Consider the following 23,970-nt stretch of genomic DNA (forward strand, 5'->3'; position numbering starts at 1 on the left):
AGGCAGCTCTGTGGGCTCAACTCTTCTTGACAGTATGTTTGCATTGCATGACACATCAACATGTGTTGTGTGAGTCAGTGCTCAAACTGAAGCACGCTGTTGATGCTGTAACTGAAACAGTTAACGTCATCGGGGCACGAGCATTGAACCACAGACAGCTTGTTGCACTCTTGGAGCAGCATGAGACTGAACACAGTGACAGGCTAACACAGCGGTCAGTGGCTCAGCCTGGGCAAAGTGCTGACCAGAGTTCAGAGTTCAGGACCTGAGAGCAGAGATTCAGGAGCTTTGTGAGAAGGCAAGAACATCCCAGAGCTCTCTGGTGTAAACTGGATGACAGATCTTTCATTTGCCGTTGGTGTGACGGCACTAATGAATGATCTGAATACCAAACTGCAAGGCGAGGGCCTCTCTGCACATGCCATGCACAGCCTGGTGAAGGCCTTCATGACAGATGCAGGGAACACTCTCACCCACCTGCACACCCTGAAAGAAGCCACTCCATCAGTTGAACATCTCCACAGGTCTCATCCATGTTAGGGGCGCTGCGTGGTGAGTTCAAGGCCATTTCAAGACGTCAACAGTTGAGAGTGAAACATGACGTCTTCTCCTTCACGTGCAGTGTGGATCATGCTCCCAGTGATGTTCAGCTCCAACTCATTGAGCTGCAGTCTGATGCGGTCCTGCAGAGCACTTTAAGTCAGTGTCACTGCTGGATTTGTATTCTTCTCTCAAAGAGGAGAAGGTTCCACATGAGGAGGCGTGCTCAGAAGATGTTGCTTCTCTTTGGATCGACCTACATCTGTGAACAAACATTCTCTGTGAAGTGGAGTAGAAGTTGTTGCGAAAATAAAGCTATCTTTCACACTTAGAGCGGATTTAAGAATGAAACAAGAGTTCTCAAGAGGCGTATAGTTCTATCAAAGCAATAGATTTATTTATCAACAGAGTTATTCAGCCCAAACAATTAAACATGCATGGGTTCTAATGGTTGCACTTCGCAGAGATTCACCATGAGACACACTTGAACACGGCAGTGTGAAGCTTAATATAGGGTTCCTCCCCTTGATGTCCATTTGTCAAATTCAAAGATGCAGGCGTGGCACGTTTGTACATGTATGACACCTGGGTGGAGGCCTGAACGTCCGTTCACATTGGCCCCTCCCAGAAGGCGTTTTCTTCTATCAGTGTGAGTGAAATGTTGCATGAGAGCGGACCTGTGAAGCAAGTTGTGAAGAGAGGAGACTACTTAGGGCGTTGTCCCTGCATCTCACTGTCTATTGTTCCTTCCTTATCTCTCTAAAGATGGCGGCCTGTTCCTTGTGGCGCAGTTAAGTCAGTAATCTCCCTCCTGCTTCTTCCTGGCCCTAGCGTGTGCTGTGTGCATTGTATGAGTGGTTAATAGAGCTGCATAAGCTAATGGTTATTAAAACTACAAATATGCTAGTGATTAATTAAACTGTATATAAGCTAGCTGCTGATTAAAGCTGTATATAAGCTAATTTTATCAACAAATTACAACGTTAAATCAAATACAAATACTCAAGCAAAGTACCTTGAATGTGTACTTAAGTACAGTACTTCAGCAAATATAGGAGTTGCATTCCACCACTGATCATAACATTTACTCTCAGCACTCACAGCTGATCAGCACCAACAACATGCTGCTTGATATAAAGAGGTGGAGTCATGATGAGCAGGACTGAGTTCAGTCTGTTGGTCCGGCCCTCCACAACACTCCCTGTTCCTCATGCGGCCCCTTGGGGACAATAGTTGCCCCCCTGGTCTAGACTCAGAATCACCTTCCAGCAGGATGTTCCAGCTTCATCCTGAACTTGTATCTGAACTAAAGATGGACCAGAACGTAGCGCCACATGTTCACAGAGGCTTCTTCTGTGTGTGGTTTGCAGGCTGTCAGGCTGTCTGGTCACAGAGGAAGGCGGTGTTTCTCTGGACTCAGCTCTGAGGTCCAACCCCTCCCACCTGAGAGTGCTGGACCTGAGCTACAATGGTCCAGGACTGAGGCTGCTGTCTGACCTCCATCCTCCCATCAGGGTGGAGCCTGCTGGAGACCGATGGTTGAGACCAGGTCTGAGGAAATGTAAGTGTTGATTGAGATCCATCCATGAAGACAAAGCATCTTCACACTGTGACATCACTCATTCACATCTCTGATGTCATCATCAAACACATGATAGATGAATAACTGCAGCTGTGTTGTCTTGTTCTCTCCATCAGATTCCTGTGAACTCACACTCGACACAAACACAGTGAACAGAAACCTCAAACTGTCTGACAACAACAGGAAGGTGACATGTGTGAGAGAGGATCAGTCATATCCTGATCATCCAGACAGGTTTGATGAGTATCCTCAGCTGCTGTGTAGAACTGGTCTGACTGGTCGCTGTTACTGGGAGGTCGAGTGGAGAGGAGACGTTCATATATCAGTGAGTTACAGAGGAATCAGCAGGAGAGGAGACAGTGTAGACTGTAGGTTTGGAGGGAATGATCAGTCCTGGAGTCTGGAGTGCACTGGTGGTTGTTACTATGTCTGTCACAATAAGACAGAAACACTCACCTCCTCCTCCTCCTCCTTCCTCTCCTCCTTCTCTGGTAGAGTAGCAGTGTATGTGGACTGTCCTGCTGGCTCTCTGTCCTTCTACAGAGTCTCCTCAGACACACTGACCCACATCTACACCTTCAACACCACATTCACTGAACCTCTGTATCCTGGCTTTGGGTTCTGGTCTGGTCCTGTTTCTGGTTTTGGTTCCTGGGTGTCTCTGTAGGTCTGTGGGCGTCTGAAGCATCATAATGCGGTGAAATGTTAATCATGGAACAAAGATGAGTTGATAAGTCTGCTCACACTCATAATGCTGGTGGTGAGTTTCTTCCTGAGCTCTTTGTGACGTTAAAGAACATAAAGATGAAGATCAGAAGCAGTTCAGTGCTGCATCATCTTCTGTTGAAGGAGTTCTTCATGTGGAACTGTGTACTCGTGTACTTTGAGTTCACAGAAACTTTCTCTGTGCAATGAACCAGCTGTTGAGCAGATCCCAGTGACTCTAATCTGTCTGTTATTAGAATACATGTGTTCATCAAATGATTCATATTGATGGAAATGATCAGTACTTCACATTGTAAACGTGTACTTCTACTGCTTTAAAGATGGAAGCTGTATTTCATCAAGTACCTTCTGTGTTTGGATTGGATTATGGTTTTGGTCTCAATAAAAGTACTAAATTGGTGTATTTGTGTATTTGTTGTCTTCCTCAGAACTACTGCGATGATGAAAGAACCAGTTAAGATTGATGAATATGATGAATATCTGATAACATGAATATGTATTTAATGAATGTACCCAATGAACCAGTACACCAGTACTACACCTCAGAGGTACATGTAGTACTTTATACTGTACTACACCTCAGAGGTACATGTAGTACTTTATACTGTACGACACCTCAGAGGTACATGTAGTACTTTATACTGTACTACACCTCAGAGGTACATGTAGTACTTTATACTGTACTACACCTCAGAGGTACATGTAGTACTTTATACTGTACTACACCTCAGAGGTACATGTAGTACTTTATACTGTACGACACCTCAGAGGTACATGTAGTACTTTATACTGTACGACACCTCAGAGGTACATGTAGTACTTTATACTGTACGACACCTCAGAGGTATATGTTGTACTTTATACTGTACTACACCTCAGAGGTACATGTAGTACTTTATACTGTACTACACCTCAGAGGTACATGTACTTTATACTGTACTACACCTCAGAGGTACATGTAGTACTTTATACTGTACTACACCTCAGAGGTACATGTAGTACTTTATACTGTACGACACCTCAGAGGTACATGTAGTACTTTATACTGTACTACACCTCAGAGGTACATGTAGTACTTTATACTGTACTACACCTCAGAGGTACATGTAGTACTTTATACTGTACTACACCTCAGAGGTACATGTAGTACTTTATACTGTACTACACCTCAGAGGTACATGTAGTACTTTATACTGTACGACACCTCAGAGGTACATGTAGTACTTTATACTGTACGACACCTCAGAGGTACATGTAGTACTTTATACTGTACGACACCTCAGAGGTATATGTTGTACTTTATACTGTACTACACCTCAGAGGTACATGTAGTACTTTATACTGTACTACACCTCAGAGGTACATGTACTTTATACTGTACTACACCTCAGAGGTACATGTAGTACTTTATACTGTACTACACCTCAGAGGTACATGTAGTACTTTATACTGTACGACACCTCAGAGGTACATGTAGTACTTTATACTGTACTACACCTCAGAGGTACATGTAGTACTTTATACTGTACTACACCTCAGAGGTACATGTACTTTATACTGTACTACACCTCAGAGGTACATGTAGTACTTTATACTGTACCACACCTCAGAGGTACATGTAGTACTTTATACTGTACCACACCTCAGAGGTACATGTAGTACTTTATACTGTACGACACCTCAGAGGTACATGTAGTACTTTATACTGTACTACACCTCAGAGGTACATGTACTTTATACTGTACTACATCTCAGAGGTACATGTTGTACTTTATACTGTACTACATCTCAGAGGTACATGTTGTACTTTATACTGTACTACATCTCAGAGGTACATGTAGTACTTTATACTGTACTACACCTCAGAGGTACATGTAGTACTTTATACTGTACTACACCTCAGAGGTACATGTAGTACTTTATACTGTACTACACCTCAGAGGTACATGTAGTACTTTATACTGTACTACACCTCAGAGGTACATGTAGTACTTTATACTGTACGACACCTCAGAGGTACATGTAGTACTTTATACTGTACTACACCTCAGAGGTACATGTAGTACTTTATACTGTACTACACCTCAGAGGTACATGTAGTACTTTATACTGTACGACACCTCAGAGGTACATGTAGTACTTTATACTGTACTACACCTCAGAGGTACATGTAGTACTTTATACTGTACTACACCTCAGAGGTACATGTAGTACTTTATACTGTACTACACCTCAGAGGTACATGTAGTACTTTATACTGTACGACACCTCAGAGGTACATGTAGTACTTTATACTGTACGACACCTCAGAGGTACATGTAGTACTTTATACTGTACGACACCTCAGAGGTATATGTTGTACTTTATACTGTACTACACCTCAGAGGTACATGTAGTACTTTATACTGTACTACACCTCAGAGGTACATGTACTTTATACTGTACTACACCTCAGAGGTACATGTAGTACTTTATACTGTACTACACCTCAGAGGTACATGTAGTACTTTATACTGTACGACACCTCAGAGGTACATGTAGTACTTTATACTGTACTACACCTCAGAGGTACATGTAGTACTTTATACTGTACTACACCTCAGAGGTACATGTAGTACTTTATACTGTACTACACCTCAGAGGTACATGTAGTACTTTATACTGTACTACACCTCAGAGGTACATGTAGTACTTTATACTGTACGACACCTCAGAGGTACATGTAGTACTTTATACTGTACGACACCTCAGAGGTACATGTAGTACTTTATACTGTACGACACCTCAGAGGTATATGTTGTACTTTATACTGTACTACACCTCAGAGGTACATGTAGTACTTTATACTGTACTACACCTCAGAGGTACATGTACTTTATACTGTACTACACCTCAGAGGTACATGTAGTACTTTATACTGTACTACACCTCAGAGGTACATGTAGTACTTTATACTGTACGACACCTCAGAGGTACATGTAGTACTTTATACTGTACTACACCTCAGAGGTACATGTAGTACTTTATACTGTACTACACCTCAGAGGTACATGTACTTTATACTGTACTACACCTCAGAGGTACATGTAGTACTTTATACTGTACCACACCTCAGAGGTACATGTAGTACTTTATACTGTACCACACCTCAGAGGTACATGTAGTACTTTATACTGTACGACACCTCAGAGGTACATGTAGTACTTTATACTGTACTACACCTCAGAGGTACATGTACTTTATACTGTACTACATCTCAGAGGTACATGTTGTACTTTATACTGTACTACATCTCAGAGGTACATGTTGTACTTTATACTGTACTACATCTCAGAGGTACATGTAGTACTTTATACTGTACTACACCTCAGAGGTACATGTAGTACTTTATACTGTACTACACCTCAGAGGTACATGTAGTACTTTATACTGTACTACACCTCAGAGGTACATGTAGTACTTTATACTGTACTACACCTCAGAGGTACATGTAGTACTTTATACTGTACGACACCTCAGAGGTACATGTAGTACTTTATACTGTACTACACCTCAGAGGTACATGTAGTACTTTATACTGTACTACACCTCAGAGGTACATGTAGTACTTTATACTGTACGACACCTCAGAGGTACATGTAGTACTTTATACTGTACTACACCTCAGAGGTACATGTAGTACTTTATACTGTACTACACCTCAGAGGTACATGTAGTACTTTATACTGTACTACACCTCAGAGGTACATGTTGTACTTTATACTGTACTACACCTCAGAGGTACATGTAATACTTTATACTGTACCACACCTCAGAGGTACATGTAGTACTTTATACTGTACCACACCTCAGAGGTACATGTAGTACTTTATACTGTACCACACCTCAGAGGTACATGTAGTACTTTATACTGTACCACACCTCAGAGGTACATGTAGTACTTTATACTGTACTACACCTCAGAGGTACATGTTGTACTTTATACTGTACTACACCTCAGAGGTACATGTAGTACTTTATACTGTACGACACCTCAGAGATACATGTAGTACTTTATACTTTATAGAGGAAGAGGAGGGAGGAGCAAGTCTGGCTGGTTCCAGGTCGAGTAAAGTCACCTCTGAATGAACTCATCCTCTCCCAGTTCACCAGATGAAATCAGCCTCAAGCACCATGTTCATGTCCCACATCAGAGTTCTACCTCCAGAGAGCCTCTCCATGTCACAGTCCTGGAGTACTTCTTTGTTCTGATACTTTGTACTTATACTCTCTCTTTACTTGTAACAGAGTATTTATACATTGAGGTATTTGTACTTATACTCGCTCTTTACTTGTAACAGAGTATTTATACATTGAGGTATTTGTACTTATACTTTAGTAAATGATCCGAGTTATTCTTCCTCTGTCCATCATACCATCTTCACAATAGACGATCTACAACGTCAGCGTGAGGCTGAACAGGTGCATTGTGGGAAAAGCAGTCTGTGACGCCCTCTGTCTATTTCTTGACGTTTAACGCCTCTTTTCTCTGTATATTTAAGCTAAAATGTGAAACGTAGCCGACATTAAACACGGTGGTGATTCAAAGGACACATTCTCCGCCTGTAGTCGTCAGGATGGACGGTAACATGGAGCCTGGTGACGGTAAAAAGAGGACTTTATGGAGCTAGCTGACGGATATGCCGTTAGCTTTACATGCTAACACAGCTAGCCGTGTCTGCAGCGTTCACCTGTGTCTTCTTCTGCAGCTGTTGTGTTCATGAACCGTGAGACTGTTTAAAGCTGCTGTTCAGCATCAGCGCCACGCTGCAGAGTTGTGCTCCGACGGTGGCTTCCATTGTTATTAATGATTTAATGACAAGACAAGAAACACAAACAACAAGAGGACGACAAGAGCAGTGATGCAGGCCAGCTAACGTGCGTGTGTGTGTGTGTGTGTGTGTGTGTGTGTGTGTGTGTGTGTGTGTGTGTGTGTGTGTGTGTGTGTGTGTGTGTGTGTGTGTGTGTGTGAGATGAATAATGATTGAATTGTTGCTTTTCTTTCAGTTCATCTGAACGTTTCTCGCTGCAGCTCCTTCAGAACGTTTCTCTGTTTTTAGACTGTTGGCTGGAACAACAAATGCATTTCTTTGATGTTTCATTGAGTGATGAAGAGAGTAAATATGAAAGTGTTCATCACGAGGTGCACGCTGTGCAGCAGCAGATGTTAAAGTGGAAGGTAACAATGAACACTTCCTCTCTGCCAGGCGGCAGCAGTGCCACGCCCACAGAGGAGATGAACGGAGCTGGAAACTCGATGGATTTCCTGGACGAGCCTTTTCCTGACGTGGGCACGTACGAAGACTTCCACACCATCGACTGGCTGAGGGAGAAGTCCAGAGACACGGACCGCCACCGCAAGGTGTGCCCAGCTTCTCCACATCCCCTGGTGCATACGTAGGAGTATTTATCAGCTGTAAGTACTCTCTGTGCTCGTCTACCAGATCACCAGTAAGAGTAAAGAGTCCTTCTGGGAGCTGATCAAGAGCCTGCTGGACGCCTGGTCGGGATGGGTGGTGATGCTGCTCATCGGCCTGCTCTCAGGTCAGTCGGGAGGGACCAGGACGCGGAACGTTCCCCAACAGATCCTCTCAAAACATCATGTCTCACCGGGGAACGTTGTGTCTTCTGCAGGCACGCTGGCCGGAGTGATCGACCTGGCGGTGGACTGGATGACGGACCTGAAGGAAGGCGTGTGTCTGACGGCCTTCTATTACAGCCACGAGCAGTGCTGCTGGACGTCCAACGAGACGACGTTCGACGACCGGGACAAGTGTCCTCAGTGGCAGAAATGGGCCGAGCTGATGACGGGCCACGCCGAGGTCAGACCACGGGAACACGAGGAACCACACGTTTGTGGAGCAGCGTTTGACGGGCGGAGAGAGGATCCATGTGTGTTTGGTCTCTTTCAGGGAGCGGGGCCGTACGTGTTGAACTACTTCCTGTACGTTCTGTGGGCGCTGCTGTTCTCCTTCCTGGCGGTGTCTCTGGTGCGAGTGTTCGCTCCGTACGCCTGCGGTTCAGGAATCCCAGAGGTGAGAGAAGCGCTGACGACGGGTCACGCAGCTCTCCGACAGGCTCCACAGTTGTGCGTTTGTTTTGCAGATCAAGACGATCCTCAGCGGCTTCATCATCCGGGGCTACTTGGGGAAATGGACCCTGCTGATCAAGACGGTCACCCTGGTTCTGGCGGTGTCGTCGGGCCTCAGCCTGGGGAAGGAGGGTCCTCTGGTCCACGTGGCCTGCTGCTGTGGAAACCTCTTCTGCAGCCTCTTCTCCAAGTACAGCAAGAACGAGGGCAAGCGGCGAGAGGTACGGTCTACCGGCGGTACGCGCCTCAGTCACTAAACACCAACGTCCTTCAACAAGGACCTCAAGAATAAGAAGTGTGTGTGTCTGTAGGTGTTATCGGCTGCAGCAGCAGCTGGCGTGTCGGTGGCCTTTGGAGCGCCCATCGGAGGAGTTCTGTTCAGCCTGGAGGAGGTTCGTGAAACATCCCCACCAGAACCAGCTGTCTGAGGGACCGGGTCCTCAGCGGTTCATTTCTAACAACCCTCCGTCTCCGCTGCAGGTCAGCTACTACTTCCCTCTGAAGACTCTGTGGCGGTCGTTCTTCGCCGCGCTGGTCGCCGCCTTCACGCTGCGCTCCATCAACCCGTTCGGCAACAGCCGCCTGGTGCTGTTCTACGTGGAGTACCACACGCCGTGGTACATGGCCGAGCTGGTCCCGTTCATCCTGCTGGGCGTGTTCGGCGGCCTCTGGGGGGCCCTGTTCATCAGGGCCAACATCGCCTGGTGCCGGCGCAGGAAGACCACCCTGCTGGGTAAGTACCCGGTCCTGGAGGTCATCGCCGTGACGGGTCTCACCGCCGTGCTGGCGTTCCCCAACCCGTATACCCGCCGCAGCACCAGCGAGCTCATCTCTGAGCTCTTCAACGACTGCGGCGCGCTGGAGTCGTCTCAGCTGTGCGACTACATCAACAACCCCAACATGAGTCGGCCGGTGGACGACATCCCAGACCGACCGGCGGGGCCGGGGGTCTACAACGCCCTGTGGCAGCTCGCCCTCGCGCTCGTCTTCAAGATCGTCATCACCATCTTCACCTTCGGCATGAAGGTTAGTACGAGGAAGAGGAACGAGGAAACGGGTAGAGTTGTGAGCTCCACACTGAAACCCTCGTCTCCTTCCTCTCCAGATCCCGTCGGGTCTCTTCATCCCCAGCATGGCGGTGGGCGCCATCGCGGGGCGCATCGTGGGGATCGCCGTGGAGCAGATGGCGTACCACCACCACGACTGGATCATCTTCAGGAACTGGTGCCGGCCCGGCGCCGACTGTGTCACGCCGGGACTCTACGCCATGGTGGGCGCCGCCGCCTGTCTGGGTGAGCAGAGTGCAATGTGATGACGGCTGACTCGCGGTCGCATCTTTCCCTGTGCGTTAACGCTCGAACACCTTTCTAACCAGGCGGCGTGACCAGGATGACCGTCTCCCTGGTGGTCATCATGTTCGAGCTCACCGGCGGTCTGGAGTACATCGTCCCCCTGATGGCCGCCGCCGTCACCAGCAAGTGGGTGGCGGACGCCTTCGGGAAGGAGGGCATCTACGAGTCGCACATCCAGCTGAACGGCTACCCGTACCTGGACGTCAGGGACGAGTTCAGCCACCGCACGCTGGCCACCGACGTGATGCGGCCGCGCAGGAACGACCCGCCTCTGGCCGTGCTCACCCAGGACTCCACCGCGGTGGAGGACGTGGAGGCGCTGATCAAAGACACCGACTACAACGGCTTCCCGGTGGTCGTGTCCCGAGAGTCGGAGAGGCTCATCGGCTTCGTCCAGCGCCGGGATCTCACCCTCGCCATCAGTAAGTTCGCTCCTTCAGAGTCGCCCGGCATTCGATGATGTTTTAACGGACTTCTCCCCCCCTCCCTTCAGAAAACGCCCGTCAGAAGCAGGACGGCGTGGTGAGCAGCTCCGTGGTCTACTTCACCGAGGACGCGCCGCAGCTGCCGGCCAGCGACCCGCAGCCGCTGAAGCTGCGCCGCGTCCTGAACCTCAGCCCCTTCACCGTCACCGACCACACGCCCATGGAGACGGTGGTGGACATCTTCCGCAAGCTGGGCCTCCGCCAGTGTCTCGTCACCCGGAGCGGGTAGGACCAGGACTCAGTCCGACCGTTTAGCAACATTCAGAGAAACGGATGCTTCTCCGCGTCTGATTCATTCAGTAAACTAACAAGCTTTTCATTGTTTACATCATTCTTGCCGTCATCGACGTGTCGTCCTGTGTTTCTGCTCAGGCGTCTGCTGGGCATCATCACTAAGAAGGACGTCCTGCGTCACATGGCTCAGATGATGAACCAGGACCCAGAGTCCATCATGTTCAACTAGACGAAGGGAGGCGGCCATCGAGGGAACGCAAAGGACCAATCGTCTGCAGGCTGCCGATCAGCTGATCCTTCTTGTTACGCTTCATCTCACGCTTCAGAGGCTGAAGACACTTTTTACAGCTCAAGTGAGAGGAATCGAATCAATGATCAATACGAGGACGTCTGGAGAAACCAGACGTTTGGTAAATAGCGTTTAACTTCTATCGTTCTATATCAGCTTCCATGTAGACGATCTGATTGGTCAGAAAGTAAATGTCCTGTTTCCTCTCTTTCTCAAGTTCACTAAACTCTTATTTCAAGCACACCTTATGACATCACAGAAGACGACGTCGTCCTCTGTGATGACATCATCCTACAACTAACGAGGTCACTAGAGTCCTGAATGTTGATCATATTTATACGCAGGTCTAGAAAACTTCATCATTTCCAGCACTTACAATAAGAAGCACAGAAGTGTTAGTTTCTGCTGGCCGAGCGTCTTTATCTGTGTGTTGTGGTGTTTGTTGCTAACAGCTGCTAACGGGTCATAAACACTGTAAACTACGAGGGGTTCAGTTTAAACACAACGTTTTGTCTTTAAATGCCAAGAGAATGTATTCAGATATCTGCTGTATGTATTAAAGATTTACTGTCATGTTTCATTTAAAACACTCGTTTATTTATTTTAGCACTAAATATTAATATTTATCAGATGCATTACTCTAAAAGAAGACGGATATTTGCACTTTTGTTCTTTTTTTTTATTTGTAAATGAAGTGATTCAAAAATAAACAATGTTAAAAACAACACGCTGGGTTTGATTCTTTTTTGCTCACTTGTTCCCTTGCTGACTTGCTTGCTCCCTTACTTACTTGTTCCCTTGCTTACTTGCTCCCTTACTTGCTCACTTACTTGCTGACTTGCTCCCTTACTTACTTGCTTCCTTGCTGACTTGCTTCCTTGCTTTGTTCTAAAGATGTTCATCTTAAAAACACATTGAAATAGTGAAACACAGAACAATACACACTTATCTCTTCTATTTATATTTATTGTCTTTGAGATTCACATCAATCAAAATAAATGATGAACAATTTCAAACCAGAAAGAAAACATCTCAAATATCAGACGAACTCTCAACATATAAAATGTGTTTTAAAGCTGAAACATTGAAGCAAACTGAGCTCATTATAATATTCAGGAAGTCTTTCTTCAGATGTCAGAACTTCCTCTGACTCACTTCTGAAGATCCGTCTTCCATTCTGATGTGGAAAGTATTCTGCACTAGAGTATTCCGCCTATACAATCTCCTGTGCTCCTCCTTCTCCACCACCTCCTGCTGTGCTCCTCCCCTCCTGCTCCTGCTTGCTGGCTCTCTCCAGGTCAGCGTAATACTCGAGGGCTCGTCTCACCGGCTCCAGAATATGTTTCTGTGACGACACGACAGCAGCTTCAACACTCCATGAAGATTAAAGTCAAGTTCACTAGCTTGCTCACTTACTTGCTTGCTGACTTGCTGACATGCTTGCTTACTTGCTTGCTTTTTCACTTACTTGCTGACTTGCTTGCTTCCTCACTTACTTGCTGACTTGTTTGCTTCCTCACTTACTTGCTCACTTACTTGCTGACTTGCTTGCTTCCTCACTTACTTGCTGACTTGCTTGCTTCCTCACTTACTTGCTCACTTACTTGCTGACTTGCTTGCTTGCTTCCTCACTTACTTGCTGACTTGCTTGCTTGCTCACTTGCTGACTGACTTGCTCACTTACTTTCTGACTTGCTTGCTTGCTTCCTCACTTACTTGCTGACTTGCTTGCTTGCTCACTTACTTGCTGACTTGCTTGCTTGCTCACTTGCTTGCTGACTTGCTCACTTACTTGCTGACTTGCTTGCTTGCTCACTTGCTGACTTGCTCACTTACTTGCTGACTTGCTTCCTCACTTACTTGCTGACTTGCTTGCTTGCTCACTTACTTGCTGACTTGCTTGCTTGCTCACTTACTTGCTGACTTGCTTGCTTCCTCACTTACTTGCTGACTTGCTTGCTTCCTCACTTACTTGCTGACTTGCTTGCTTGCTCACTTGCTGACTTGCTCACTTACTTGCTGACTTGCTTGCGTGCTTCCTCACTTACTTGCTGACTTGCTTGCTCACTTACTTGCTGACTTGCTTGCTTGCTCACTTACTTGCTGACTTGCTCACTTACTTGCTGACTTGCTTGCTTGCGTCCTGACTTCCTAGCTGACTTCCCTGTATCATCAACCAGTGATTATTCCGTGCTTTGAATCGATAGGAATCGGATCAATGAGCAGACTGTCTGGTGTTTTACCTCCAGACAGGGGAACAGCTTGGTGAGCTCCGTGAAGAGCGGCAGGAGGACAAACCGGATGAAGCTGGTCTGAGAGGACGGTCTGGACACTTTGTCTCGGTCCATGAAAGGAGCCACTGGGAGCCCTTTGAGTTTCTCCGTGTCGCTCTGCACCACAACAACAACAACAACAGCTTTTACTGCTGAGTTGGCTCGAATGATTTGATTCTTCAAGGGTTCCCCTTCCCCCCTGAACTCTTTGATAAATGACTCGTTCACCTCCGCGTGGCTGTTTCCAGTCACTTCCTGTTTATTGATCAGTAACGTGAGAGTCATCAACACACCTGGTTGAAGAACTCCTGCAGCAGACAGTCCAGCCAGGGCTCGGCCACCGCCATCGGCCTGGCCTCGTTGGAGATGTCGCTCACCTTCACCATGATGTTCATCAGCTGGAATCGGACCAGAATCAGCGGCTCTTCACTTTTACACACCTGTTAAATCTCACTTTGCCCTTAAAATATATGAAACTGTTGGTTTAGCGATAAAGGGAACGATAGAAGCTCAGAGAGAAGTTCTAGTCGTTAACATTTCTGTTATGTGCAGAGCAACAACAGGAGGTTTAATTGTTTTAAATCTGAAACATGTCTGTGTGTTTTTCTCTACCACTTCCTTGTGCTCCTTGTTGGTGAAGTTGAACACCGGCTGAATGCTTCTGAACTTGTTGAGGATGTCGTTGTGTCTCGCCATGTCGGTGGCCAGAATGCACCTGAAAGCAGGTTTAAGTTGAACAAGAAGTCCGACCGGCACACGGAGGAAGTGATGCAGGCCGAGGTCTCACCTGATCATTCCTCCTCGGATGTGTTTGTACTGATCGCTGCTCAGGTTTTTGAGGATGTTGCACTCCGGCTGCAAAGAGAAAGGAAACAGGAAACTCTAATTCATGTTTAATGTTAGCGGGGGACGTTTTAATATTGTTAAGTTCAAACTTTGCATTTAAAAAACAGCGTGAGATAAAGTATTATTCTGCCATTAAAACACCAGATAAAAAGTAGAATATCTAAACCATGATTTAAAATGACACCACGAAAGGGAAACAACTGGTTCACGTTACTGCTGGTGTCCCACAGGGGTCCTGTCTAGATCCCCTTTTATTCCTCCTCAACACGAGTGGATCTCATTTATGTTTCTGTTACTTTTTGCATCCGTATCACTTAAGTTTTGTGACATTTACTGCCGAAAACAAAAGTCATGGTGAATCTATTTCTTGCCTTTTCATTGGAAATAACTCTTTGGTGATATTTAGTTTGCATTAAGAGCCTGAAATCAGAGTGGCTTCTGGGTAATGTTTCCTCACTCTTTACCTCACATGTATTGAATCTGAATATTCTGAGTTCCCTTCATGTTGTCGTACCTTGGATATGATGCCGAAGGCGACGGCACAGTGGTGGTTTTCTAGGGGGGAAATGTCGTTGTAGCGCAGAGCCAATTCGGTCTGAGCGTTGATCTGTGTGACATTAAAACAACAACAACAACAACATCAGAGATGAGCGGTGAACAAACGGCCGGACAGACGGGCAGAGAGGCAGCGGGCTGACCTGGTAGACGTTGTTGTAGCCGGGGTGGTCCAGGTCGTGGCACAGAGCCGAGGTCAACATGATCAACAGGTCGATTCTGGATATCTTACTCCTGAGGTCCGTCAGCCAGATGAGCCCGTACAGCTGCAGGACGAGACAACGGTAGCACCGGAAACACCGGTAACACCGGTAGCACAAATAATACAAAGTAATACAAATAATAATATAATAATAATAACTATTATAATTGTAGAATACTCTCTATTTCATGCTCAGTTTCTTCTCTGATGAAGACGAAGACGTCCGTACCATCTGAGTGACGCAGAAGCAGTGCCTGAAGTTGTGGAACGGGATGTTGTTGTAGTGGCGGTAGACCTCGAACAGGAAGTTCTGCAGGACGTCCAGCTGGATGTGGAACGCCATCAGGAAGTCCAGGTCGATGAACATCACCTGGAGGAGCACCAGCATCTCCGCCTCCTCCCACTGCCTGTGGGCGTCTCACACACACACACACACACACACACACACACACACACACACACACACACACACACACACACACACACACACACACACACACACACACAGGTGTGAGAGTGTCTGTGTGTGTGTGTGTGTGTGTTTCACTGTTTGCAATCTCACCAGTTGTCAAAGATGGGAGTTTTCAGATGCTCCTTCACTTCTTCTGTCACATGCAGAGAGCTACGGCAACACAGAAAGGACACACAGCTCAAACCTTCTCCACTTCAGCAGCAGCACACCTGGTGAGAAGAAACTCACCTCATGTTGAGGAACTTCCTGCGGACCTGTTGGCGCTGCTCCTGCACGCTCAGCTGAGAGCTTTTGGGTTTGGGGGACAAGTTGGAGAGCCGATGGTCGCTGTCCTCCTTGAAGAGACCCATCCAGCTGAGGTGCTTCACACTCTGACAGAAGATTCAACTTCATTATGACTGAAGACCTTCAAGAATGCTCCTCTAACTCATTGAATACAGACTTTAAAGAGTTCATTTAAGGTGTGTTTAAGCAGCCTGACCCCTCATTCTGCGCCTAAGAGGTGAGAGGATGATGTTTGCTTTATTTAAAAAGGGATGTTCATTGTAGTTCTAGTATTTTCAAAGAGTTTTTCTGAATCTTTTGGACTTTTTGTTTGTTGCTGCTCCTTCACAATGAAAGCATTTATTCAGTGAAGCAGCCAGCAGGAGTTTTATATTTATATGTGCTTTTGTATGAGTGTGTCCTTGTAGGTTCAGAGTGACGGACCTCCAGCTTCCTCTTGAAAGACTCCACTTGGCTCTTCAGCTCACAGACAACATCCGGAGTCTTCCCCACGTCCTCCATGAGTTTGCTCTCCAGATGGTTCAACCTGGAGACGCAGACAAGAGAAACAGAATGTGCATCTCACCCAGACGCTTCAAGAAAACTCCTCCACGTGATGCACTCACCTGTGCTCCATGGTGTCCAGCTCATTCGGCATCCCCACACCTGTAAAACATGTAGAAACGATGGCCGTCGTGGTTTTTACGTCTGTTTCAGGTGCAGGTTTTGATGCAACATTTTATATTTCTACAGAAATCCACCTCTGTGGTCGTGTGTTTATAGAGGGACAACCATGCAGCCAAGACGTGAGGTAGAGTTGAGGTAGACGTGAGGTAGACGTGAGAATGAGGTAGAGTTGAGGTAGAGGTGAGGTAGAGGTGAGCTAGACGTGAGGTAGACGTGAGGTAGATGTGAGGATGAGGATGATGATGAGGTAGAGGTAGAGGTGAGGTAGAGGTGAGGTAGAGGTGAGCTAGACGTGAGGTAGACGTGAGGTAGATGTGAGGATGAGGATGATGATGAGGTAGAGGTAGAGGTGAGGTAGACGTGAGGATGATGATGAGGTAGAGGTAGATTTGAGGCAGACGTGAGGTAGAGTTGAGGTAAAGGATGAGGATGAGGTAGAGGTAGAGGTGAGGTAGACGTGAGGTAGAGGATAAGGATGAGGTAGAGGTAGACATGAGGTAGATGATGAGGATGAGGTAGAGGTAGAGGTGAGGTAAACATGAGGTAGAGTTGAGGTAGAGTTGAGGTAGAGTTGAGGTAGACGTGAGGTAGATGATGAGGTAGAGGTAGAGTTGAGGTAGACGTGAGGATGAGGATGAGGTAGAGGTAGAGGTAGACGTGAGGTAGAGTTGAGGTAGAGTTGAGGTAGAGTTGAGGTAGATGTGAGGTAGAGGATGAGGATGAGGTGAGGTAGAGGTAGACGTGAGGTAGACGTGAGGTAGAGGTGAGGTAGAGTTGAGGTAGATGTGAGGTAGATGTGAGGTAGAGGTGAGGTAGAGTTGAGGTAGATGTGAGGTAGAGGATGAGGATGAGGTGAGGTAAACGTGAGGTAGACGTTATGTAAAGGTGAGGTAGTTGTGAGGGTGAGGATGAGGTAGACGTGGGGTAGAGGTGAGGTAGATGTGAGGTAGATGTGAGGTAGAGGATGGGGTAGAGGTAGAGGTGAGGTAAACGTGAGGTAAATGTTAGGTAAATGTTAGGTAAAGGTGAGGTAGAGGATGAGGATGAGGTAGAGGTGAGGTAGAGGATGAGGATGAGGTGAGGTAAATGTGAGGTAGACGTGAGGTAAAGGTGAGGTAGTTGCGAGGGTGAGGATGAGGGTGAGGTAGACGTGAGGTAGAGGATGAGGATGAGGTAGAGGTGAGGTAGACGTTAGGTAGAGGATGAGGATGAGGTAGATGTGAGGTAGAGGATGAGGATGAGGTGAGGTAAATGTGAGGTAGACGTGAGGTAAAGGTGAGGTAGTTGCGAGGGTGAGGATGAGGGTGAGGTAGACGTGAGGTAGAGGATGAGGATGAGGTAGAGGTGAGGTAGACGTTAGGTAAAGGTGAGGTAGTTGCGAGGGTGAGGATGAGGGTGAGGTAGACGTGAGGTAGAGGATGAGGATGAGGTAGAGGTGAGGTAGACGTTAGGTAAAGGTGAGGTAGTTGCGAGGGTGAGGATGAGGTAGACGTGAGGTGTTTCAGGATGCTCACTCTTCAGGTCTGACCCCTCCACCTCCAGTCGGTAGTACGAGTCCCGGCTGTTGGCCTCCAGCCTGGGGGAGATGTTCAGCACGCTGCCGTTCATGCTGTACATCTTCAGGATGTGGTGAGGCCCCGCCTCCGCCGCCGCCCGGAACACATCTGTCAAAACACACACACATCTGTATCTGAACCGACGGCCCTTCATTCGGTCCGTCTGCTCACAGTGGGTTCATTCAAAGAGGACAAAGCCCTTTGAGTGGAGGACCTGTCAAAGCCACATGGAGGTCCGGTTCTCCTACTGGAGCCACAGGAACATCAGAAACCTCTCTTTTACAACTCTTTCTCTCACCCTCACAGGATATTAAACATCACATGATTGAATACACGAACATGATGATCACGCCTGTAGAGTCAGAGGTGAACTGTCTTTTACCTTTGACGTCTGCAGCAGAGCAGTCGGCTCCAAACTCTGCTTGCTCCAGCATCCCGTTCACCATGAAGTGAATGATTCGTGTTGTCATGCCAGAGCCAGGTGGGACGTGACCAGCTCCCCAAATGATGAAAAATGAGACCTCTTGACTCTGACATGAGCACCTTGAGTCTGTGAGGGGTCAGCTGCAGCTGACAGAGAGCCCACCCACTCATCCACCCCGTCCAGTCCTCCAGTTCTATTCAACAGGCCTTACTGGCATGACCTTTGACTTGATTTGCTCATGCACAACCACCATGAAAGACAATTAATTAAATGTATTCAGATACATAAATATATACTTGAATGAAGAAAGAAAGAAAGAAAGAAAGAAAGAGTGAAAGAAAGAAAGAAAGAAAGAAAGAAAGAAAGAGCGAAAAAAGAAAGAAATAGGTAAATAGATAAATAGATAAATAGATTAATAGAGAAATAGAGAAATAGATTAATAGAGAAATATAGAAATAGATAAAATAGATGTATAAATATAAATAAATAGACAAATAAATAGATAAAGGTAAACTTACTAAACGTAGTATTGTGCAAAGCAAGACGAACAATGCAAGTGTTTATCTACTGATAATAACACAAGTAAGATAGAAGTATACGTAAGATGTATTCGTGAGATAAAGAGATATTTTATTTTATTGTATTTTAAGTACCAGACATCCGGATCCACACTCCAGACCAGCTGGTGGCGGTAATGCACCAATTCATTGTTTGCCAACCTTCAGTAAACCTAAAAAAAGACGTAGAAGAAGAAGTCCGGTGAAGTAACGGTAGTTTTCTGTCTCTAACGGTCACCGGATCGATAAGTAACGAACTAACCGGCTATAAACGGGTGAGTGACGGAAGAGCTAACGGCGCTCCTCCGGCTCACTTAGCTTTAGCTTCGCTTAGCTAACGCTAGCTTGACTCTATGTGTGGATTGAAAAAGCTTGCTAGTAGCGAGCTAAGTGTGCTAGCTAGCATGGAGAAGCTAACAGCTAAATAAACAGTTTATAGTGACGTCACTAGCTCGGTTAACTTATTAGCAGCATCAGTGTTTAAATCTGAGCTTTAACATGTTACATTTCATATACATTCATTTTATTTACATTCATTACCAATTAAGATCTGTGCAATATAAATACTACAATTCTGTCTGTATATATAATATTATATAATAATATTAATATTATGTGATATATTGTATATATAATCTTTTAGTAATTGTGTCATTTTATATTCTTTACTGTTTTATTACTTATTTATAATACTTGTTTTGATCTTTCCACTATGTGCATATATATATATATATATATATATATATATATGTATGTATATGTATGTATATATATATATATATATATATATATATATATATATATATATATATGTGCATACATATTTGGTGACTGTGTTTAACAGGAGAATGAAGCTCACCGTCCAGGACGTCCCGCTGCTCGTTTCTTCTCCATCAACGTTAGCCGCCTCCTAAAGGACCCTCAAACGTCGGACAAACCTGCGGAAGTCTGCTCCGATGGAGGAGGAGGTGGAGGAGGTGAGCATGGAGTATCTGCTGGAGCAGGTGTTGCAGAAGGACCTGGCCAAGAGGCTCCAGGTGGGTCAGGAGATCACGGAGCTCATCCTGGACCAGAGGAAGACCTCCGACATGGAGCAGGACCAGACCCTGCTGGACAGGGTGGTGGACGCGGTGGCCAGCTCCTGGGTCAACTCCAGCAACTTCAAGGTGAGGAGGACTCCTACATCAAACTATGTGTGTGTCAAAATATGTATTTAAGTGTTAAATCAGCTGTTTCCTGCAGGTGTAGGAGCGCTTCATTCATCCACCGATATCTCCCTGTATGTTCTTCAGATGTGCATAATTTCTTCCACATTAGTGATGTTTTACTGGAGCTAATTTCCCCAAATTCCTTTGTAATATCCTCTTAAACTTGTATTTTAACCAAATATCTGTTACTTCCTGTTATTTGAACCAAATATCTGTTACTTCCTGTTGTATTTTCTCCAGAGAAACTAGAGATAAAGGTCCATTCAACTCATGGGGACCTTTTATATTGTTGGATGTTGAACATTTAAATGAGTCGCAGCCTCTTACATGAAGCTAAATGAATATAAATCGTGTCTAATGTTTAATTGTTGGACCTGCTCTGGAGCTTTTGACCATGAAGCATGATCTTCCTCACCATGTGATACCGTAGAACACTGAAATGCCAGATTTGTCTCTCACACACACACACACACACACCGCTGTAATGGGGACATGTCAGCGGCTTAATTTACCTCCATTAGCCCAGTTTCCTTCCTTCTGTGACTTCCTGCTCCAACGTGGCAGTTTATAAACACACAGCGCTCATTTATTCACCCTTTCAAATGACAATGTACTGATATTTATATATATATGATATATATATATATATATATATAATATAACTTGTCAACTTTTAGAGGAAGAAATGTGTGTCTTCCATTGTATTTTATTTCCATAAATATATGAATTTAAACACATTTTCCTACTGAAGTAGCTCAGTCGTACATTAACATCAGTGTAACAGAATACACAATAAATGACAGTATTTCAGGAGTACTTTGCATACCTACAGGGTGTATTTTACATGTATAAATTAGATATAAAATGTGTTTATAAACTTAACATATTAACATTTTTAATCACACGTGTAACACCACTGTGTGTCCACCAGATGGTGCTCCAGTTAAAACATATTTTTCTGTCACGTGTCACTTCCTCTCACAATTTAGAGAGTTTTCCAAAAATTGCGTCATAGCCCGAGCGCGAGGCTCAGGTGACGCGTAAGTGTTGGTCTGGTGTTAGCAGGGCGGCTCTCACTACACGTTCATTGAGTCTCCCGAACCACCCCATGACAAGGAAGGGTGCGCGCCACGTGACGAGGCAGCTGCTTAGCCCGTCAGGATAGCGTCTTCACTCATGGTCGCGTTTTTAAATTATATTTTTTTTACTTCATAGAGTGACACACTCGATGATTGTGTTCGTGTTTTACCGCATAAAACGTATTTATTTCGAGTGTTTTGGTTTTATTTTTAGTGAAAACTTTTGTTTTGTTCGGTTTACCCATGATGCTTTGCGGCCCTCCATTCAAATCCGCTGTGGCTGCGCTGATCTCGTGTTCTGTGTGTGTGTGTGTGTGTGTGTGTGTGTGTGTGTGTGTGTGTGTGTGTGTGTGTGTGAGTGCGTGCGTGTGTATGTACGTGTTGTGTGTGTGTGTGTGTGTGTGTCAGGTGGTTCTGCTGGGCATGGACATCCTGTCTGCTCTGGTCAGCAGGCTGCAGGACAGATTCAGGACGCAGGTGGGCACAGGTGAGCAGTATTTAAAAATGTGTTATTATTAGTTAATATGTTCTTACAACAGTCAGAGCAGTGAACATCACTGTTATACACTCTATCATTAATATATATATGTTTTATTATAAATGTTCAATGTGTTTCTGGTCTCAGTTCTGCCGAGCCTCATCGATCGGTTAGGAGACTCCAAGGACCAGGTCCGAGACCAGGACCAGGATCTGCTGCTGAAGATCATGGACCAGGCTGCTAACCCTCAGGTGCAGCAGCTCTCCTTCAAAGAACCCCGAGGGTTCAGGCTCTCTTCTTACACACTAACGCGTGTGTGTGTGTGTGTGTGTGTGTGTGTGTGTGTGTTTCAGTTTGTGTGGGAGCGAATGACGGGAGGCTTCAAACACAAGAACAACCGGACCAGAGAAGGACTCTGTCTGTGTCTCGTCTCAACACTGAGCGTGTGAGTGGAGAACAGATCAGCGCCGTCGCTTCATCTTTACTCTGCATGTGGTGTGAATAGAAACATGGATGTCCGTTTCCTTTCCTCAGGTTTGGATCTCAGAGTCTGACGCTCAGTAAAATCGTCCCTCACATCTGTAACCTCCTGGGAGACCCCACCAGTCAGGTACGACACACCTGGACAGCTGGTCCTCCACTGCCCCCTGCTGGTCAAACACACACACTACAGTCCAAGAACCAGGACCCCATGAGCTCTGTCCTCTTAGGGCTGATCAGCTGTCATCACCGGAGTCTCTCTTCCTCTCCGGGACAGGAAGCCGTGCCCATGAGCTTCCTGTCCCCACATGGACACACACTAATGAGGCGAGAGGAGGTGTGTGTTCACGTGTTGTTGTGTGTTTTAGGTGCGTGACGGAGCCATGAGCTGTCTCGTAGAGATCTACCGCCACGTGGGAGAGCGAGTGAGAATAGATTTAGGAAAGAAGGGTCTTCCTCAGTCACGGTGCGTTCAAGTGCTCTGTGGAAAACAACAACTTATGAACTCTCTCTCTCTCTCCATACATCTGCTCATTCTCCGCTCGCCCCTTCTGTCCAGGCTCAACGTGATCTTCAGTAAGTTCGACGAGGTTCAGCGGTCGGGGAACATGGTGCTGTCGCCTGTGTCAGGTAAGACCCACGAGTCTGGTTCTGGTTCTGCAGAAACCTGCATGTGTTCTGTAGCTATGACGGCGTATTAGTGCCACTGTAGGTCAAATATTATTAATAATAATAATAATATTAAGAACAATGGAGACATGGGAGTAATATTCTGAGGAGGAACTCAAGAAATGAACTCGATTAAAGTCACAAAGTTACGAAATAAATGTGAATATTTGCAGAAAAAAACTCATAAATTAAATGTAGAGATGAAGGAGAATTGAGACTTTTAATCTGAGAATGTTCTCCTCTCTTTGTAATTATCATATTGATCAGAAGCTGGTTTCTTTGTCTCTCAATGAGCGTGTTTGAGCTGGGAGGTCCTGGTCCTGGTCTCAGTGGGGGGCGTTCGCTGTCTTTCAGTGAGAACGCAACCTGATCCGGTGTCTTTGTTCTCCGGGAGCTGTCAGATGATGGACATGAAGCAGCAGCGTTCTACCGGCTGCTCTTTCACATCACCTCCTCTTCGAGGAAGGAAACAACTGAAGCATGCTGGGAGTGTACATGTTCAAAGCTTTTATTGTGAAGGAAGATAAACACGTCGGGGGACGAGTGCTTGTCAGTCACATGGTGTGATTGTTGATGCTGGATTGGTGCTCACGTCAGATTTAGAGCTCTTGAGCTCCTCACAGACTCAGGTTGTGTCTGTTGAAGAGAGACTCTCACCCGGCAGCTCCGGGTCAGATTGTGTAGCAGTGGTGTCAGCGACATCACGAGACCAGCTTTCCAGGGAGGAGGTGAAGCTCTTTCATTCTCTTTCATTGACTGGGGTCAAGAAACAGCAGACCAGGACCCGGCTCTGTCAGACCAGGACCCGGCTCTGTCAGACCAGGACCCGGCTCTGTTAGACCAGGACCCGGCTCTGTTAGACCAGGACCCGGCTCTGTTAGA

General features: G+C 46.1%; 4 protein-coding genes across 9 annotated transcripts in view; 3 read left to right on the plus strand and 1 right to left on the minus strand.

The window, feature by feature from the left end:
- LOC306797396 (uncharacterized protein) overlaps window positions 1-3,249 on the plus strand; it is a 252,933-nt gene extending 249,684 nt beyond the window's left edge. For all 5 annotated transcript variants that reach the window (XM_079296739.1, XM_079296741.1, XM_079296740.1 and 2 more), the window contains 2 exons: window positions 1,911-2,101; window positions 2,239-3,249. In XM_079296739.1, the coding sequence (XP_079152865.1) occupies window positions 1,911-2,101; window positions 2,239-2,789 (742 nt within the window). In that variant the 3' untranslated portion in view covers window positions 2,790-3,249. The remainder of the gene's footprint in view (window positions 1-1,910; window positions 2,102-2,238) is intronic.
- A 4,091-nt stretch (window positions 3,250-7,340) lies between these two features.
- On the plus strand, window positions 7,341-12,053 carry clcn4 (chloride channel, voltage-sensitive 4). 2 transcript variants are annotated; one of them, XM_079296695.1, is made up of 12 exons: window positions 7,341-7,492; window positions 8,095-8,249; window positions 8,332-8,431; window positions 8,522-8,709; window positions 8,800-8,922; window positions 8,993-9,199; window positions 9,290-9,370; window positions 9,459-10,004; window positions 10,084-10,270; window positions 10,354-10,752; window positions 10,824-11,040; window positions 11,188-12,053. In XM_079296695.1, the coding sequence occupies exons 1-12, from the start codon at window positions 7,465-7,467 to the stop codon at window positions 11,276-11,278; spliced, it is 2,322 nt and encodes a 773-aa protein (XP_079152821.1). In that variant the 5' UTR covers window positions 7,341-7,464; the 3' UTR covers window positions 11,279-12,053. The 2 variants fall into 2 exon arrangements, with proteins under 2 accessions (XP_079152821.1, XP_079152822.1); XM_079296696.1 differs by having other exon boundaries at window positions 7,351-7,765.
- Window positions 12,054-12,551: 498 nt separating this feature from the next.
- LOC306797495 (high affinity cGMP-specific 3',5'-cyclic phosphodiesterase 9A-like) lies at window positions 12,552-18,687 on the minus strand (the record flags this gene model as incomplete). The annotated part of the gene is made up of 14 exons (XM_079296860.1): window positions 18,576-18,687; window positions 18,152-18,301; window positions 16,577-16,616; window positions 16,395-16,497; window positions 15,915-16,057; window positions 15,777-15,836; window positions 15,444-15,621; window positions 15,156-15,278; window positions 14,972-15,064; window positions 14,399-14,466; window positions 14,224-14,326; window positions 13,905-14,009; window positions 13,582-13,728; window positions 12,552-12,683 (listed from the first exon to the last, which is right to left on the minus strand). Exons 1-14 carry the CDS (start codon window positions 18,661-18,663, stop codon window positions 12,552-12,554), a joined length of 1,533 nt encoding a protein of 510 aa, XP_079152986.1. The 5' UTR covers window positions 18,664-18,687.
- Window positions 18,688-19,364: 677 nt separating this feature from the next.
- The window catches only part of LOC306797260 (CLIP-associating protein 1-B-like), a 21,252-nt gene continuing 16,646 nt past the window's right edge, over window positions 19,365-23,970 (plus strand). Inside the window, exons 1-8 of the mRNA XM_079296527.1 lie at window positions 19,365-19,449; window positions 20,019-20,340; window positions 21,870-21,948; window positions 22,087-22,190; window positions 22,293-22,384; window positions 22,474-22,549; window positions 22,788-22,885; window positions 22,979-23,049. Of these exons, the coding sequence (XP_079152653.1) occupies window positions 20,131-20,340; window positions 21,870-21,948; window positions 22,087-22,190; window positions 22,293-22,384; window positions 22,474-22,549; window positions 22,788-22,885; window positions 22,979-23,049 (730 nt within the window). The 5' untranslated portion in view covers window positions 19,365-19,449; window positions 20,019-20,130. The remainder of the gene's footprint in view (window positions 19,450-20,018; window positions 20,341-21,869; window positions 21,949-22,086; window positions 22,191-22,292; window positions 22,385-22,473; window positions 22,550-22,787; window positions 22,886-22,978; window positions 23,050-23,970) is intronic.

The sequence above is a fragment of the Melanostigma gelatinosum genome (assembly GCF_949748355.1).
Source record: "Melanostigma gelatinosum genome assembly, chromosome: 24".
Lineage (NCBI taxonomy): Eukaryota > Metazoa > Chordata > Actinopteri > Perciformes > Zoarcidae > Melanostigma > Melanostigma gelatinosum.

What these genes read in the sequence shown, in the direction of transcription:
- clcn4 (XM_079296695.1), top strand. Translation starts at nt 7,465, where the DNA reads ATGGACGGTAACATGGAGCCTGGTGACG. An exon ending in TGATGACGGGCCACGCCGAG is followed by an intron (nt 8,710 to 8,799) that starts GTCAGACCACGG and finishes GGTCTCTTTCAG; the next exon opens with GGAGCGGGGCCGTACGTGTT. An exon ending in GCGGTTCAGGAATCCCAGAG is followed by an intron (nt 8,923 to 8,992) that starts GTGAGAGAAGCG and finishes TTTGTTTTGCAG; the next exon opens with ATCAAGACGATCCTCAGCGG.